This window comes from Amblyomma maculatum, chromosome 10 (assembly GCF_055883805.1).
Source record: "Amblyomma maculatum isolate TAMU_Amacu chromosome 10, ASM5588380v1, whole genome shotgun sequence".
Classification (NCBI taxonomy): Eukaryota; Metazoa; Arthropoda; class Arachnida; order Ixodida; family Ixodidae; genus Amblyomma; species Amblyomma maculatum.
In genome coordinates, this window is record NC_139353.1 from 14,350,297 (window position 1) to 14,369,213 (window position 18,917).

The 18,917-nt window shown below is 43.0% G+C and overlaps 1 protein-coding gene across 1 annotated transcript in view; it reads left to right on the forward strand.

Moving 5' to 3' along the window:
• Positions 1–3,157: 3,157 nt before the first annotated feature.
• LOC146175648 (cathepsin L-like) overlaps positions 3,158–18,917 on the forward strand; it is a 44,980-nt gene continuing 29,220 nt past the window's right edge. The window contains exons 1-5 of the mRNA XM_084582045.1: positions 3,158–3,533; positions 11,909–12,016; positions 12,294–12,374; positions 14,620–14,664; positions 17,149–17,254. Of these exons, the coding sequence (XP_084438171.1) occupies positions 3,333–3,533; positions 11,909–12,016; positions 12,294–12,374; positions 14,620–14,664; positions 17,149–17,254 (541 nt within the window). The 5' untranslated portion in view covers positions 3,158–3,332. The remainder of the gene's footprint in view (positions 3,534–11,908; positions 12,017–12,293; positions 12,375–14,619; positions 14,665–17,148; positions 17,255–18,917) is intronic.

The following is an 18,917-nucleotide window of genomic DNA, read 5'->3' on the forward strand; positions in this document are numbered from 1 at the left end:
CGTTATCTGATAAGTGATTCAACATCGGTACTTGCCTAGATTTTCCGAAATCGAGAAAAAACTGCTCTCGGCGGCGTGCACAATTTTCGCAGAAGAGAGTCGAAAAGCTGTTTTGACATGGTGCGTCATCTGTCGGGCAGCGAGGCAAGCGCGCCAACGGCCGGGATGGAGCTTGTCTCAATGCTCGACAGATGACGCATCATGTCAAAATAGCTTTTCGACTTTCTTCTGCGAAAATTGTGCACGCCACCGACAGCAGTTTTTTCTCGATTTCGGAAAATCTAGGCAAGTACCGATGCTGAATCACTTATCAGATAACGGAGACTATATTTTGCTACTCTGTGAACGTTATTTCAGCTCGAATGGGGCAGTAGATTTTGCATAGGAATTTTTTAAATCCCAGCCCCCAAATATTCAAGCCCCTGTATATTCTACCCCGTACCTACACCTCGACGCAGCCAATGTGCGACAACTCGAAGTCATTAAGAAAGAGGTGAAGCAGGCATTCAACCTCACAATCACAACTTCCACGGACCGACTCCTCGGTCTGGGGGGAGAAGGGGGAAGGGGGGGGGGGTTGTACCTTCCAGGAGTTGCGGGACTCCTATACCGTTAGCCAGTACACATGCTGTGCACAAACGGGGTCAGGACAACGCCTGCTCAAGCGCCTCAAAATCTCACCCCCTTGTGTTCCAGAGGACGAAACTCTCCGTATCTTCGAGGGTTGCCGACATAAGCTCTAGGTGGATTCTGTCCCATGAAATATGAATTCTGACCTCCACGAAGGCCGTCGCATAGCTCGAGCGCGAGCGCTGCACTCTAAACGCGGCTCCAAACCAGGATCTACTACTTCGATGTGGCTGGTCCGACCCGTTCGGGCCACTACACAGCGGCAGTGGTGCACCGCAAGCAACGCAGAGGTCAGTGGGCTCTCATTTCGAGCCGAGAAGGCTAATCGGGTCGAGGAAGTCGCAACTGACCTCGCTGTTTCTTACCCCCAATGCGGAACCGTCATCACCGACTCGAGTTTCGCATGTGAAAGCTATATGCGAGGTGAGGTGGGAACACTGGCTCACCGCTTGCTTTATAGTGCGGTCCGCAATGTGAAACCCCAGCCTATGAGCATCGTGCAGGCGCCGGCCCGTCAGGAACTACCAGGGAACAAAGCGGAAGCGCCGCCCGCGCGCTTATCCTCCGAGCTCCTATCCCCCCGATGACGAGCTAGGCCGACCGCAGCTGCTGTTCCGAGAAATTATTGACGACTGCAAAGCTCGGCACCAACAGTACCAACCTCCGGCGAAGGGGCTGTCGAAGGCCGACGAACGCGTTCTGCGACCGCTGCAGACCATCATTTTCTGGTGTCTGACCCAGGCTGCTCGCTACGACCCAAATGTGAAACCCGAATGCCCGCCCTGTGAAGGGAGTCGATCGTTGCTAATTATCTAACATGGTGTGGGCATGCCAGTCTAGTCCTCACTTTCCACCCGATTCCACCCACCCCTGAATAGGCTTGGGAGGTCTTCCTTCTCTGGTGCTCGTCGGTCCGGGCCCAAAAGGCCCTGGCACACCGTGCTTGCGAGGCGTGGCACTTGGGGTGGCCTGGACTGGGGCTGCTGACCAACTGAGGCCGGCGTTCACTATCTTCACCGGCTCGCTTTCCTCTTTGATGCAGGAAATAAAACGTTTTACAAGCAAGAGGGCGGCACTGGCATCGCACAACACGCGGCACCTTTTGCGCTTCGCCTACATCGAACCGCGGCCATCGTAGTTGTATAATCCCCGTCCTAACCTGTGAGCAAAAGCGGACGAGCAAGAGGGGGTTATGCCTCTTCGGTAAAGACGCCAAAAAATATTCGCGGTGATGGGGCCAATGTATTTCTTTCCGAAAAATCGAAAATTCGAATTAAACGAGTTTGGGCGACTGAACTTCCACATTGAGTGCACGCTTACGTCACATGGAGTCTAAATGCACTGAAAATGCCTGAAGCTCTACAGGGTGTTGCACAATTAGACCCGCGCTGTAGAATGCTTCTCCCAGCTAAACCGCGGAATCCTTGCAGTTCAGATTTCGCACAGAAATCGCATTTTGTCGCTAGTATTTTTTAATACTAAATTTGTTTGTGGTACTTGCCTGATTCGATCAGAAGAAGTAAAATATTCCCATCGCCTGCGGCGGCGACGACGCCAGACGAACCGCTGCCCCAGCGATGGGACTGGTGGCGCCACCTCATGCTGCTTACAACTACTCAAACCTTCTGCCAGAAACGCTCGCCCCCTCTTGTCCTGCTACAGAGTTGTTGCAGCATGAGGTGGCGCCACCAGTCCCATCGCTGGGGCAGCGGTTCGTCTGGCGTCGCCGCCGCCGCAGGCGATGGGAATATTTTACTTCTTCTGATCGAATCAGGCAAGTACCACAAACAAATTTAGTATTAAAAAATACTAGCGACAAAATGCGATTTCTGTGCGAAATCTGAACTGCAAGGATTCCGCGGTTTAGCTGGGAGAAGCATTCTACAGCGCGGGTCTAATTGTGCAACACCCTGTATATCGTCGCGATGCGCTTTACCTGTGACAGTTGTTAAAGCTGCTATTGGAAGACAATTTACTGTGATAGCCATGCGACGGGAACTTTTTTTCGTATTCAAATGAATTAGGCAAGGTACATCGTAAACGAAACTCGCTCTCTCCCACTAACACATAAGAATATGCTAACACATAAGAGTGGACCCGAGCCATTAAGGCTTATAAATATATGGTGGTCAGGTGTGGTTTCTAAATTATAGAAGAGCCGCTGATTCACATCGAACAGACGGAATATTGAGACCAACAATTAAGGCACTGAAAAAGCGGTGCAGCAGTCTAAAACGAAGAAATAACTAAGCGCATCATAACGTTTACTGATAAATGACCAGCAACAGTAATTAAACAAACTCCTACACTAAGTAACCAAGCAGCTCAAGAGTTGCTCTCTAGAGATTTACGAAAAAAAATCTCCATGGACATGTCATGGCAGTGCATGGAGAATCGGTCGCCGTCCTCTCCGCCGAGTTGGCTATGCTCTCTCAGCGGCTGGGGTCCCGAGCGGGTTAGAGGGCGCTGCACGCAGCGCAGTTCGCGAAGAAAAAAAAATTAATAAACGAAACGCGGAAGGATAGGAGGATAGCTAGCGAACGACAGCGGCAGAGTTGCGGGAGCGGTCGCGTTGTGTTGCACTTCCGCAGACACTGCGCGCCGTCTTGTCACTGTCAGCTGCTGGTGGTGGTTTCGCGCTTCATCCGCGGAGTTGTAATCTTCGGATATCCTATCCTCCTGTAGCCGCACGAGTAGATGCTATGAGGGTCTCTGCACTGCTCATCGCGGTTCTGTGCGCCCTAGTGGCGCGCAGTTCTGCTGCTATGGTCGGAGCTCCGATGAAGCATGACCCGAAAGAGTTTGAGAATTATCTCGACGAGGCTCACTTCGTGGCGTCGTCGCAGGTGGAGGGACGTGAGTTCTACGACACCGTCGTCGAGATACTCGAAGCTGAAACCCAGGTGAGCCACCGAGAAGCGGAGGGCCCAGCGCCGCTTGCTGCGTGATCCATTCGCCCGAGCAACCGCGCTCACGCTCTGGCACGTGATTTTGTCAGCGCATCGCGCAATCCTTGGCACGAGCACAGTGACGACGCCGAAAAAGAAGCACAGTCATGCCATGGAAAAAAAACCTTTATTGTCGATGGAACAAAAGGGGGGCTCAAGAGGAAGAAATGTTTTGATCACTCTGGAGTAGTTTAAACGTTTTCCGCCGACGTAATTTAATTTGCATGGACCTACAGACCTTGTTAACCAACTAAAGGGATGCAAGGCTATACCACACATTTCCATTATCATATCCTATATGTGGTTTCTTCAAAGCTTAAATTATCACCGCTTGAAGGTGAGGTTCGGGAGTAGTACGTATCAGTTTGCCGAATTCGTAAACTTTGCTTTGTCACAGCATAAATATGCGTAAGGCTGCATTTTTAGTGTGTGTATATGTAAAGGCTCGCGTGCTAATATTCAGTTCTCGTGCATTTTAACCGTTCTGTATACGTCCGCAAAATTTGTGAGTTTAGTTTCCTAACCGCGCAGCATACAAGTATACAGTCCGCGCATGCGCGCTTATAATTAGCTCTCCATTTTTTTTTTTCTCGTAATAATTGCTGTAATATTTTTAGAAAAAGAATGAAAAAGATTGGCACTTTCTACCACTCTCATATATGCACATCTCAGCAATACATGGATTCAGTTATCTTCGCTGCCAGCAAAGATAATGGACGGTATTGTGATAGCTCGCTTGAGGGATGACGGAATACCGATAGTAGTATGCCTCTGTGGCGCCAAAAATAAGCTACGGCAGCTTCCTGATTGCAGTTGCTGTGCGAGTTACCGCTAGCTATAATGGGACTTGTATGTCTTTATTTTATTTTCCTACTCGAAAGTGAAATATCTTTACTGAAATAACAGAGCAATGATTCCTTTTCACTTCTAAATTGAATTTCATATCGGCTCGCTCAAGTATGCACGTGTTGCCCCATGGCCGTTTTTTGCCTTTTGCACAGTTTGTGTGGCACTTAAAAATAGTGGTCATTATTATTCATGTGCAGGGCTTTACTTGCTCTTGCTAGCTCATGCATCCTTGTTGGTGCCTGGCAGTGGAAATTAAATTTTTTGAATATGTATTGAACAATAGGACTGCAGGTGTGGCAGCCATGGAATGAGTGACACTTGGTGCCATAAGCCCCGCTGTGGTGGCATAGTGGTTAGGGCATTTGGCTACTGTGCACAAGGATGTGGGATCAGATCCCGGCCTCTGTAACTGCTTTTCAATGGAAGCGAAAAGCAAGGCGGCCATGTGCTGTGCGATGTCAGTGCACGTTAAAGAACCCCAGCTGGTCGAAATTTCCGGAGTCCTCCACTACGGCGTCTCTCATAGCGTGAGCTGCTTTGGGACGTTAAACCCCACAAACCAAACCAACCAAACTTGTTGCCATAAGAAGACCTTCCTTCACTGCTTTTAACACGTGCACTGCTGTCCAGGGAGTATGGTCAAACTTTTTCTGATTCGGATTCCTTCCTTTTCAAGAGTTCTCAAAAAGGTACGATCGACCGTACAGTGGAAAAAAAAAAGACAGGCATATTCATATAGATTTAAACAGTCACTAAGAACCTTTACATAAAAGCACATAGTTATTAACAATGTAACTGCGCAGTGAACACACACAGTCAAATATTTGACAGGAGCTCTAACTTTCCCCTTTGCTTCGATGGTTATATGATTGCCAGTGTATTGGACTCTTCCCACCAGCTCACTGTCTAAACTGCTAAATGTGGTGTGTATGTGTGTGTGCATATATAAAAATAAACGTGGAAAAAGTCATAGATGCTGAAGGAACAATATATTTGATGTTTCAGCTGGGGTCCTCTATCGAAATGTCAGGTACAGTCAAGCTGACAAATAGTGACCACAATTATAATGAACGCTTGCTTATTACGAACAAAGATATGGAACTACCATAAAAAAATTATTAAGGCTACGGCACTGTGTCCCCCTCGAGGCACTGCAGATGAAGTTATTTGATGTTAGGAAGATAGTGAATGACCGGAAAGCGTGGCGTGACATGGTCCATAGGGTCACGAAGAGTCGGACACGACTGAACGCCTGAACTGAACTGTGTCCCAGATAACGTAAACAACAATGGTCGCACCACTCGGTTATAATGAACGAGGAGGTACCGTAAACTTTCCCCCCCGAGGTCTAAAAATGCGTTTCCAGTCAGCGTAGGGATCAAAGACTTTCTTCCAGTCCCAGTGATACACTCCCACCCCTTTCCTTTTGTAATAAAAACAAATACAATAAAATAAGTGGGGAATTGACATTTAACCACTGGCGAAGCTCTGCCCAACAGGCTAGTAGGGCAATTCAGAATTCATACCAGCTGACGTATTTCCTAGTAAAATGCAAGTTCTCGTGTGTTTTTAGATCTAAGTGGCTTTACTTCTATGCAGACCTTGCGTCAAGATCCTAGTAGCCAATGTACTGCTGGAGCAGTTAACACAAAGGTGACTCGCACTGAGTTTTTCTCGGTGGACATGCATTGTGGTATCTGCGGCTCTTTATCCTTGTAACTTAATTGAGGTTCGAAAACGAAATCCTAGATCCCCCACCAATGGCCGTGAATTCTTCAAATAGCAGCTCATCTGCAGGAAGGGCTGGGCCGGAGGCATATGACCAAGCTTGAGAGCTTAGAAGGCTCATCACATCTTTAGCAGCTCATCTGCAGGAAGGGCTGGGCCGGAGGCATATGACCAAGCTTGAGAGCTTAGAAGGCAGCTTGATAGGGTCTGCTTTGTAGGAAGAAACGTGTACAACGCATTTTTAAAAGGAATAAGTGCTATTTTCTGACTTTTTGGTTGTAATAGCGCAAGTCCACTTACTACAAACTTCGGATACAGCAAACATAATTTGCATGACCGTCAGGTTTATTATGAGTGAGCTTGACTATATATTGTTCCTTCGCGACGTCTGACGTTTTGAAAGTGCCATTTTTGCCTTGACCTCATTGTTGTTTGAAACGCCGAAACCGGATAGGACTGATTACAGTTGCAACTGAATTGAAATCCGTTTCCTTTTACACTTGTCAAAAACACAAACCCGGAATGCCCAAGACGCTTTCTGTTCTGCGTATTGTGCTTATTCGGGGAGGCAATATGTTGTTTGAAACGCCGAAACCGGATAGGACTGATTACAGTTGCAACTGAATTGAAATCCGTTTCCTTTTGCACTTTTCAAAACGACACAAACCCAGAATGCCCAAGACGCTTTCTGAAGTTCAGCGTGTTGTGCTTATTCGGGGAGGCAATATGAATAGTGTGGCTTGCAGACTGACAGGTGTTGATGTGTAGGTTGCGAGATGTTGTTAAGAATGATGTATAAAGCCACGGACTGGAAGAACAATTGCATGTCACACCTGAGTAGAGCGGGAGGGGGTACATATCTTTATATACAGGTATATCTAACCTGAACGGCTTTGTATGTAACACGATCAGGCTACATCATCCTGCAAAAAGCAACACTGATTCAGTAGGGTTGGATGTAATTTTTCTAAGGCAAAAATGTCTATAATAAATTAGCTCTGCAGTTCTAAATTCTCCCATTCTGCATTGAATATTTTGTTTTACTTCTAATCTTTTTATTTTTCTTTTTATTTTCAAGGAACATGTATTACTGTATGAAACGCTGACTATTTGGAATGGGATATCGATGGATGCTTACGACTGAACCACAGCAAAGTCTGAGGCCACTTTCTCCAGAGGGTTTCTTGATGCCATGCTTATCACTATGGCCTAACATTCTTATTGACACTCTGAGATCCTGGATGTACACAAAATAAGTAAAACAGTTTTCTTGTCTTGGGCTGCTCAGTATGTACCATTGAACTTTGTGGGTACGTACCTCCACCTAGCGGACATTATTATGCGTGAAAAGTGAGATGTGTTTTGGGCGTGTAGTACATGGAGGCGACTGCGCATGTTGAAGGGGGAGGGCATGAATTTCCTGCCTGCATATATATCTCTTGGCTAATTTAGTAGGGCTAAACCGCACCCAGTGCCCTCCTGTCGTTTTATAGTTTCATAGCTTTTTTTGTAAGCAGGTTCTCTTCTGACTCCTGTATGCTTTTCCGGCCTGCAGTTTCTTATACATTTCACGCATGCATGCATAACTTTCCCTCCTGCAAATTTTCTCTTGCTTGATAAGTGTAAGTTTACTTTTGTGCACTTGGAGTGCTGGGGTGGCATGCTAACACACGTACTGCACGTGCCACAGGCAGGCATTTTCTGACTGGCACGTCTATCTCTTCAGAGAATATATCTTAAAAGAATATCTTGTTGGGCTAGTTGGTGACAGTTCATCGTAAGTTCAAGGCGCAAAAACACACATGGAGACAATCTTTCTGTCCCGTTACCTTTCTTTTGTCTGTGTGTGTTTTTGCACCTTGAACTTGCGATGGTCTCTTCAGCTGGGTAGTACACTGAAACGGTGGTTGGAGATCTCGCTTGCATTTTATTTTGTCATAGATACAGGCCATGCCAACAGTTTCCTTGTTAATTTTTAATTATTTTTCAATCTGTAGATAGTTGCTTTGCAGTTTGTGAACTGTTTGAGTAGGCATTTTGTTTATTGTTGACACTGCTCCTATTTTGTTAGTTTTTTTCTGTGAGAATAGGTAAAAGTTCTGTGGAATACATATGGTTTTAAGATGATGGCCTTAATTGCCTCTTGCGTGGATAAAACAGAAAGTGTGAGCAAACTGTTACACTAATACTATTACGTGATTTTTTATCAAAATTGTGGTGTAACTGCTGTTTGTATACCGCTCAGGGTGGTGTCTACCATTTTGTTTCCCATTTAGCATCCATCTGCTAGTTAAGTTGGAGGCTAGTTCACGATTATAACTGAAAAAATATGTACTTCTAATGGAGTGTGCCTTACCTTTTCTCAAAATCACCTAATTTTCATTTTGGGGAAGGCACTCTTTGCCAAACACTGCCGGTTACTCGGTGCTAAACCACCAAGCAAAACTGCGCCATACCGTGCCAAACAGCCCTTTCACGTCTTAATCGGTAAGTGGAGCTTAATCCTTGCTAATATTTTATGAAGCCTGAACTCAGAAGAAGAAAGAAGTAGCTGCATACGCTGAGGTGAAAGAAGTTACACGTGCAATTTAGATGATTACTATAATGCCAACTGAACATTTATTTCCACATGAAGTATTTCTGTCTGAACGCTGTATTATTTCGAAGAAGTGCTAAAGTATTGGATTTGTCAATCTGCAGTCTTGTAGATACGCCAAGGATGTAAAGGATGAACCAACCTGTCAAACACACGCCGCCTATGTAACTTTTTTGCCTTGGCAAAGGCCATTTTCTTGTAGTAGTTGTCTTTCCTGTTTCTTAACTTCCTGGAAAATGAGAAATTCCCGCAAGCAGCCTCTTCCCTACGTATACAGGTAGCTCTGAGTTGGCAGAGTTGATGCTGAGGCTGTTGTAATTGTGCCGACATGTTGGTGTTCGCCCTCATGGTCGCATAAGTAAGACGAGCACTGCGGGAGGTACTGTGGCTTTAGAGTGGAGCCCAGCGCTTTCAGTCAAAATAGAAGGAAACAATTTAAGATTGACCTACTTTTTCATTGCGTCACCTTGTGCGCTTCTGAATGCATTACGTGAAAACTACAATGTAGAACAACAGCAATGCCTGTTATGCAAATACACCGATGAAACTGAGAATCTGAAAACCGGGTGAGAGTGTCGTAGCTTATACTGAATTTTTGTGATCTTTGTGCATAGTTAAACAGGTGCCATGCCTTCGACTTTGTATGACTATTGCAAGGATTATGAGGCAGAATAAAATTAAGACGCCAATTGTGGGAACCAAAGTGGTATAAATTTATCTTTTCTTTTTTTTTAGTGCAGAAATACAGCTTTGGCCTCCACCTCACATCTTTAACGTAACGTCATTAAAGGCCCTGGGGGTTTGCCAGAAAATGTGGCATTGTCGATGTTGGTATTGTCAAAGTTGTGAGCAAAAAGTCATGAACACGTTTCTGGCAGTGAGATGTTAGTTGGCCTGTCATAGAGGCAGGCACTGATTGGTGATTGGTTGACAGGAGCTCCCAACTCGGGCAGCTTCTATGAGATGGGAAATGAGCCTCCCCAGAATCCTTAGATCAAAAAGTCATGAACACGTTTCTGGCAGTGAGATGTTAGTTGGCATGTCATAGAGGCAGGCACTGATTGGTGATTGGTTGACAGGAGCTACCAACTTGGGCAGCTTCTATGAGATGGGAAATGAACCTACCTGAAATCATTAGATACAGAATAAAATATGCTATTCCTAGGCCACGCAAACCCGTTTGTGTGGTTTGTTTAAAGTAAGGCTTTATATTTATGTCTGGCGGTCTTTCAATAATGGTTACAATTGTATGCTGGTGAGTATGAGTGATGTAATAGATGCGCAGATCAAAGGATTAGCGATTAAGCGAGTAGTGAAGTGGATGCATGAGAACGAGGATTCACAAAGGTAGCTGCAGACACGTCGCACTATGTCGTTAAAGGTAGAGTTTAACTTTGCCGCAAATTTTCTTTTTTTGCATTCGTGCTTGGATTCTGGGTGTCATCACAAGTTTCTTGCTTCTAAGTTGCCCTAAACTTTAGTGCGTGGCAGCAATATTGGACAGTTTTGTGCCTCAAAGTTAGGAAAATGGTATTTTCTGCAAAGACATTTTGGTGTTGAAAATTGAAACTGTCCCTCAGAATCATTCTGATATCACCACCTTTTTCTGTCAGTTTCTACTAGCTCTGCTTATACTCTGTTTCATACATCAATTGCAACGCAGCGAAAGCTACGCAAGTAGTCCGCAAGACAAAAAAAAAGAGGCGTATCACTACGCGCTCGTTTCATGGCGGAGGGGTTTCTGCGGAAATGGGCTCTATTTCGAGCGCAATAACTTGCTTCGCATGCCTGGACATCTTCGCAATGCGAATCTTACAGAAAAAATTCGTTCAGAAGAGGCAGTCGAGATCGCTGTGTTGCGCTGTGTGGAGGGTACTGCTGGCAGGGTTGTGGGGCAGCGAAAACACGGCACGAGTGAAAACGACAAACAAAACATACAAACTCACCGAACATGATCCTTTCTCTTAAAAAAGGTGCTTTTTGTAGAATTGATGGCAAATGTAAGATTTATTAAGCTTGCAGACAAAGCAACTATTAATTCCTGTCGTCAAAAGCAGGCACTATTTTTCATCACGGATGCGGGGAGTGCAAGCAAGAGCTCTAGCTTTGGCAGTGTTGCATTTGATGCATGAAACGGAGTATAGTAATAGAATTGCTTGACTACAGATCATTCTTATACGTGCCCAATATGTTTTAGACGGTGAAGTCACGGCATTGCTCTCACTCTAAGAAGAAACGTATGTTGTTGATGCAGAAAAGCATTCATGGCCTTTTTCTTATATTGCATATACCCCTTTTTTTGTATTGCATTTAGCAGTATTTGTCATTGGATGGGATGTGTGGTCATAAGATGCCACCAAGTGCTTTGAAACACCTCTTGAATGTATTGTGTATCTCTGTAGCAGTAATAAATAGATAAGAAAGGCTCAGTATCATACATAATACAATGGGCTGCCACCTGATTCATGTCTGTGAAAGAAGCAATTCAGCAAAGGTTGAAACAGAGGGAGATAAAGAAAAAAGTAAAAATCCGTGGATATGCATTCTCTCCGTGAGCGTCACAACTTGCATAGCATACCATAGGCATGCTCAGTTATTATTTATTTGCATTTGTCAGCACTGCTGCATTAAATGTCTACACAATGCATACGTGCATCAGTAGGTTTCAACAGAGTGAAGACAGACTAAAATATCTTGCCGTTTGTATTGCACGCATTGGTACTCGTTTCGTTTCTTTTCTTTTTTTTTTTTTCCTTGTAGGAACGAAAAATTCTGAAAGCATAAATTTTATTTTTTCCATAGTTAGGTGGTCAATTCAGTTTTCTTTTTCAGTCACTTGCTATTCCTTTTTTGATATCTCGTTATTTTTCTGTTATTTCCATCTTTTTTTTTCCTAGGTATATTGGGTACTAGTCGATTCGAACTGATTCGAACATGCTTTTTATTCGAACTGACACTTCAGTCCGGTCAACGTCAGATTTATTTAAAAGGGTCTCTTGTAATTAGAACTCTGCATAATTTAAGAAAATTTCTCCTTTCAGTTCAAATCATTGGTGTATTGCACGAATGTAAAACGACTTTCTGTATTCAGCTCAGCAATGACTATGATCGCTGGTGATGTGTCTTCACACGTTGCGCTCTTCCGTTTTTCCTGCAGGTTGTGTCGGGAGTGATATACAGGCTCAAGATGAAGATGACAGAATCGACGTGCAAGGTCTCCAAAGGCAACTATTCCAGGGAGCTGTGTGTACCAAAGAAAGGGAAGGTGAGTGTGGCATGGCTTTGCCAGTATTATGTTTTCTCAATTCTAAAGCAGAAAGCCTTTGATTATGACCATATGACCTCTTTTCATTGCTGTGAAATCATTTTGAGAGTAAATACATTCTTTTACGGTCTGTCTGCTTCACTGATATTATTGAATGAAGTTTTTTTGTCATACAGCTGGTTCTACAATTCGGAGGGATGATTGAAACTTGCTAAAGTGTCCATTTAATGAGGTAGGCTCTTAACTTGATCAATTGTCTTTGTTTATTCAATAACAGCCGGTGAAGATTTGCGAAGCAGAGGTGTACAGCAGGGCTTGGGAGAACTACCACAACGTCAACTCGTTCACGTGCGAAGCGGTATGTCTACCTTTCTTAACGGTACATTTTGTTTTTTGGGTGCTCTGAAACATGCACATTTATATTCTTCCTGGGCTAGCCCCGCCGGGGTGGCACAATGATTACAGCACTCGACTACTGTTCCTAAGGATGCGGGATCAAATCCCGGCCTCAGCGGCCACTTTTCGATGGAGGCAAAAAGCAAGGCGCTCGTGTGCTGTGTTGTGTGATGTTAGTGCACATTAAAGAACCCCAGGTGTTTGAAATTTCCAGAGCCCTCCACTAGCTACGCCGTTTCTCATAGCCTTGAGTTGCTTTGGGACGTTAAACCTCACAAACCAAGCCAAACCAAATCTTCCTGAGCTAGTGTTGGTTGAAATGTAAAGGGCATGTATATGGGCACGACGTTTGTTTAGTTTAGTAAACAGCTCATCATGAAGTTGCTTCTCTAACTTTCAATGCAGGGCTTGCGGGAGTAGTTGTCGTCGCTCATACTTATGTTTAAAACCTTTGCGCAGAGTTGTTTGCCTGTCTTGAAAATGATAGAAGCTTGTCTGCATATTTCTGAGAACTGTTAATGTGAAAGTTCGTGTTTACTCGTGTTTATAAATCCACAGCTTGTGCCCTCTTTTTTTTTTAATGAATCAATTGTTGAAAAATTCAAATTTCGTGTTTGAGAAGGTTTCTCCAAGATATAGTAGTCTGTTTTCTAGTCCTTTGTGGGGATACAGGTATTTGAAAGTTCCGAATAGCAAATTTGAATATTGTATTTTATTTTTTGAACAATTGAAATATTGCACGTTCACAGTGTATTTGAAATTAATTGAACCTGTTCCCATATCTTTGAATACTTTTCAAATAAATGGCATGAGGTTCAGACAGGACAAGTGAGAAGGACGTAACACAGTGCTGTGTAGCATCCTTCCTTCTTGTCTGTCTGTCTGTTGTGCTGTAACTATGCAAGACCATTACCAACTCTCTCAGCAACTTGCTTTTTCATATTTTTATTTGATGACTCTTTCAAAACTGACACCGTATACCATCCTGCTGTGATCAGTATGTGCGAGATGAAAGGTCTGAGCCACGATATGATCCATTCATGATCCATGGCTCATACTTATCTGTTTTCTGTATTAAGTGTCATGGACATAGAGTTGCTTTACTGACTTTGTGTGGTACTTCTTTGTGAAGATGTATACTTTTGTAAGAGCTGTAGCTTTTTAACTCGGGCAACTTGGCGAGTTACAGCCTCAGGCATTTCAGTATTTTTCATGATTGCTTCTTCTGTACAAATATTTGCACATATAGTAAATTTACTAGTAAAAATATTTGATTCATCCATCACTGCTCAATTCATAATTAATTCGATTTTTAGCTACGCTGTTTGTATTTCAATTGCTATAGCGAAGCTACATTACTATTCATATTGAATTTGGTTTGGATGCCCGATATCTTTTATTCTACTTCTGAAGCAGCTTTTTGAGCTTTACGTGCAGCCTTAAAGGGAAGCTGAAATGCTTTTTTCACAATTTCTCAGAATGCGCACATTAGAATATGAAAGTTGTAGATTAAGCTCACGAAATGGTTTCCTGCTACCATGTAAAGTTATGACATAATCTACTTTTCAGGCTTCTCTTCACAGCATTGCAGCAGTGTGGTGAAACTAGACAATGATGTCATTATGGGTTACATTTGGAGTTTCAACATCTTTCGGCCAATTCTTTCTGCGAGTGACTCGATGCCACCAAACGACGCCTTGTGACCTTCACCTTCGTTTGGCATTGGTCTCCTTCCTCAGAGCAAACGTTTCCGCATTGGAAATGGATCACCTCTGAGATGACGTCATCACTGGTGTTCCCGCTTGTCACCGTGTACTGCGGAGAAGCCTGAATGCCGGAATAGTTTTATTGAGCGATTACATCGTGAATTTAAATGCTAGCGCAAAACGGCTTGGCATGAATCAACCTTAGCCTTCACACATTCGACTCCTTTAATTTAATTGAATTCTAAAATCTCTTCAGTTTCCCTTTAAGGACACGCTCTCAGGCAATTCGGGTTTTGTGGATTATTTGAAATTCCTATTGGGTTTTCATGTTTTCTAATTGGAACCCGTTGGCCCATTTGGAAACCCCAGTGAATCCCAATTGTTTTTTTCGACTGGGAATACCTTGTCCTTATTACCAGAATTACCAGAGTAAAAATGCTGTCTCTTCTCGTCTCTTTAGGAAGAAAAATCTTTTGTAAACATTTTCTTTTCTTGCTCCAGGCCATGTCAATTGTCACACGGATATCGGGAGTTCTAGATCCAAAGGTATGGATATTTCCTACACTTGGAGCGCTTGTTACTTTTCACATTTTCATTTTGCTTCATGGTTAAAGTTTTGATGTTCTTTTATCATTTAAAAGTATTCACATGGCAATTTTGCTAGTGCTGGATTCCTGTTTTAGTGAGTTTTTTTGAGGATTACGTTTTGTTTTAGTGACCTCTATTTTTGGCGAGCTTGGGTTTCACGGACCCCGAAAACTGCTCCACGGTCCCTCATTTCAGAAACACTGTTATATAGTGATGGAGGATGTGTGTGACAAAGCACAGTAGAGCAGTAAGTTCGAATTTGATGCCGAAGTCACTGCAATGCACCATCAGTCGGCGGGACTTCTTTACCAAACTTGTGCGTCTAATGGATTAGTTTTGGTTTCGTGTGGAAAAAGCGTCAGACTTCCTCGCACTGCAAGGCTTTAGAAAATAAGTTTTTTTCTTTGTTCAAAAAATTGATAAGGCATTGTCTTGTCCATGGATTTGGACTCCCCATTGGTACCAAGCACACAACTAGGTTAATGTGGTAATTAATCCATTTTAGTTAATCAATATGTAGTCGAGGGTTTGTCCCTGAAAATGTTTTTTGTCTCGAACTTCCTGTATTTAGGAACATTTAAAAATGGTTGCTGAAACATCTGGTATATAAACGGTAGTGTAATACTCTATATATCACATGTTTTTATTGCGCTTAAATCCATAAATGGACACGGGCATTCGTCGTTGTGAATGTGACTGGAAGAAAGCAGTGACACTTTTGGAAATTTGTACCTTCCTCTTTCTGCTGTGGGGTCTCATTGGGACACCCAGCGCCTCATCATAAAAAGAGGGGGGTTTAAAGCCACTCCTCAGCGACCACTGTTGTTCGTGCGATAAGACTGTGCCACCAGCAAACCTTTTAAACATTGTATTGTATTGGGGTTTTATGGCGCATAAGCAACTGAGGCTATCATGCACCAAGAGCAAGGTTAAAATCTGTTATTTGAAAAGGGGAAGAAGGTTCGTTAAAGGTTACAGTTTATTCAGAACGTCTGCTTCTTTTAAAAGACTAAGAACACATGTTAAGTTTATTATTGCTCTTTCTCCTAAAAGTAATTTGGGATGGAAAGGGATGACACGATCATAAAAAATAGTGAAATGCTTTCTCCGTAGTGTCTCTAGTTTTGGGCATGTAATCAAGATGTGGTTGACTGTGAGTACTTCTCCGCGTTCTCCACACGTAGGCTTATCTTGTTTCATTAGTAAAAAATTATGTGTGAGATGTGTGTGCCCGATACGCAGACGGCATACTGTAACCTCCATGAAGCGTTTCTGATGAGTGCTTGTTTCCCATTCTTCTATTATAGGCTTTACGAGGTGCAATTTATTTCTTTCTTGGTTATTCCATATAGACTGCCATATATCCTTTTGTTTTCGTTTAATTAACTTTATGCAATCCTTATAAGGTATGTTTACTTTCTCTATTTCTTTCCTGCCTGCTTGAGCAGCACACACGTCCGCTCTCTCATTTCCTTCAATGCCCATGTGGCTTGGAACCCAACAGAATATTATGTTATGTCCTTGGGTTGATATCTTTATTACATCGTGTATTATGTTACCGAGTAATGGCATGACTGCATTTCTGGAGTTTAGAGCTGTGAGTACACTCAGTGAATCTGTATAGATAACGCTGTTCTCAGTGCCCTCGTACACAATGTTTGCTACAGCTACCCGGACAGCATAACACTCGGCTGCAAATACTGATGCACATTGAGGAAGTCTAATACTTTTTTCAGAGTTCCGATCCACTACAGCGCTGCCAACATAGGAGGCAGTTTTTGATCCATCCGTGTAAAACTCTGTGCATTTTCTGTATTTCTCTTTTAGTGCGCGATATTCTTGTAATATATGTTCTGTAGGAGTTTCGCTCTTTTTGAACTGTGTAAGAGTGAGGTCACAGACTGTTGGAAAGTTGTACCATGGGGCCAGGGGCCTATTTTCTTGAGCGACATCAGGCAAGGTGTCCAGAATATGGAGCTCACGGCAAATATCTTCAAATCGCATTATCAATGGTCTTGTTGTCTGAGGCTTATTTGAGACTATTGTTCGGGAGGGGCAAGTTGTGACAATCGGGTAACAGATGTGTTTTTTCCGTGTCCTTATTCTGAGCACATATGCGCATGTAAGTAAAGCTCGTCTATCTTTGAGTGAAGGCTCGTTAGTTTCAACATAGAGGCTATGCACAGGAGACGTTCTGTATGCACCACAAGCAAGGCGGAGGCCTAAGTTATGCACTGGATCTAATTTCTTTAAATATGATTGCTTAGCTGATCCATAAACTATGCTTCCATAGTCCAAGGAGGAGCGCACAACAGAGCGATATATATGCAAAAGGCATGCCCTATCAGATCCCCAATGTTTGCGTGAAAGGACCTTTAGGATGTTTAGGGATTTGGAAAGCCTTTTAAACAGTTTCAAATGTTGTGGGCATCTATTTCCCAGGACCTGACATTTGCCTATCTGTCAAAGCACCTCAAGTTGTCCCAGGAGAGGTCACTCTTCAGCGTTTTTGTCCGCACTTACAACAAGACCTACAAGGACAAACAAGGTTTGTGAAAATTTGGATCGACACTTAATGGGACTCCAATATTGCCCTGGTGAAAGTTACTGTTTTGTATTGATTTTGACAGCATAGAAAAGTGAAACACATGAAGTGAGTTTGAATTAACGAGATTTCACTGTGACTCCTGCAAAAAATTGTTATAGCTGAGGAATATATGTGGCAGTTAATCTGGTACTTCTTTCATTACTTTTCTTCCCTAATAGCACTGAGTCTGACCTGTACTTGGCGATTTCCACGAAACTGATGACATGCTTTGTTGGCGCTGCAAGCTAATCCAAACCAATTGCCATACATGGAACTAGATTGTTTGCTCCATAGCCTAAGTTCTCTTTCAAATTCAGATGTTGTCGTTAAAGTTTTTCTCCAAATGTGTATTTTGGGAGAGTTACCAAATGGATGTTTTCAGACTGATGAGATAAGATAGAAGAGACTTTGCACAATTTCCTTATGTAGTTGAATGCTTGTAGGGCTGTAACAGCTCAGTTCTTATAGGGAACTGAGCCTTTACTCTGGGAAGAATGTTTATCCGCACTGCAAGGCCCTTTGTCAATGCGGTACACCATGTTACCGGTGGAGGTGGGGTTGGGGTTATTGGGTGTTGAAATGGTAATTTAGTTCGAATTCCATTCCAGTTTCTTCCTGTGGTTTTCCTGTGCCCTCGCTGTTACTGGAAGGTCAGACAAAACACGTGAATGGCTGGAATGAAATAGAATTAGACAAAGCAGATTGTGTCATAGCAGCCTTAATTTGCTGCATGAATGCCTTCCAATCAGTGCTCATAACACATTAAGAGCATAAGGTGCACTTACCTATAATTGATCCAAGATGAAAGCGCGGTACAAAATCAGGGGCCTCATTCTTCTAGCCTTTTTTTCTGTCCACATCACTTAAAAATTTGTGTCCAAGTTCAAAGAAACCATATGGTTGATGAAAGTTTTCAGCACTATAGTTGCTTGCATCTGTATCGCTTTAGAAACTCTGGAAACTGTGACCGACAAACTCTTCACAAAGCAGCGAGACAAACCGTTTATCACTTGAACTAGCCTTTTATCTGTGCTAGTTTCAAAAAAATGAGGCTTTAGTTATGCCGTTCACTCACTGTGTATGAGTCTTTATTCACGATGCCATTCATTTTATATTTAAGTCCTCTCCAAAGCATGCATCGACTCTCTCCACTTTAGCCGAAGTTGTTATGAAATGATAGCTGTTTTATTTAGTACTTATGTCTTGCTTGTACTTTTACGCCCTCAAGAAAGAAAGACTGGTTGGCTCCTATGAGTTTGGAAGCAATGTTAAATTAGTGAAAGGTTGCTGCAAAATATTTAAATAAATACATTTCTACCTAGGTTGGTCACCGAAGCTGTTCTCCACCGCAACTCAATTAAAATCAATTTGAGATCTCAATTGAGATTAATTCATCATGACTGAAGGCATTAAAGTCAGGGTGGTACAAAAGCATGTTCCATGACCGAAATTTATTGCATATTCATGCCATTAGGTTTTTGGTCTCATGAAACCCTGGAAGCGTTCATGCTTCTTGCTAGTTGACATTGCTGCCTTCCTTCATAACCAACGGTCATATGCACGTTTAAATGGTGGATCTAGAATTGTTTTATTGCTGTTTTTAATTTCTGCTTTTTTTTTCTTT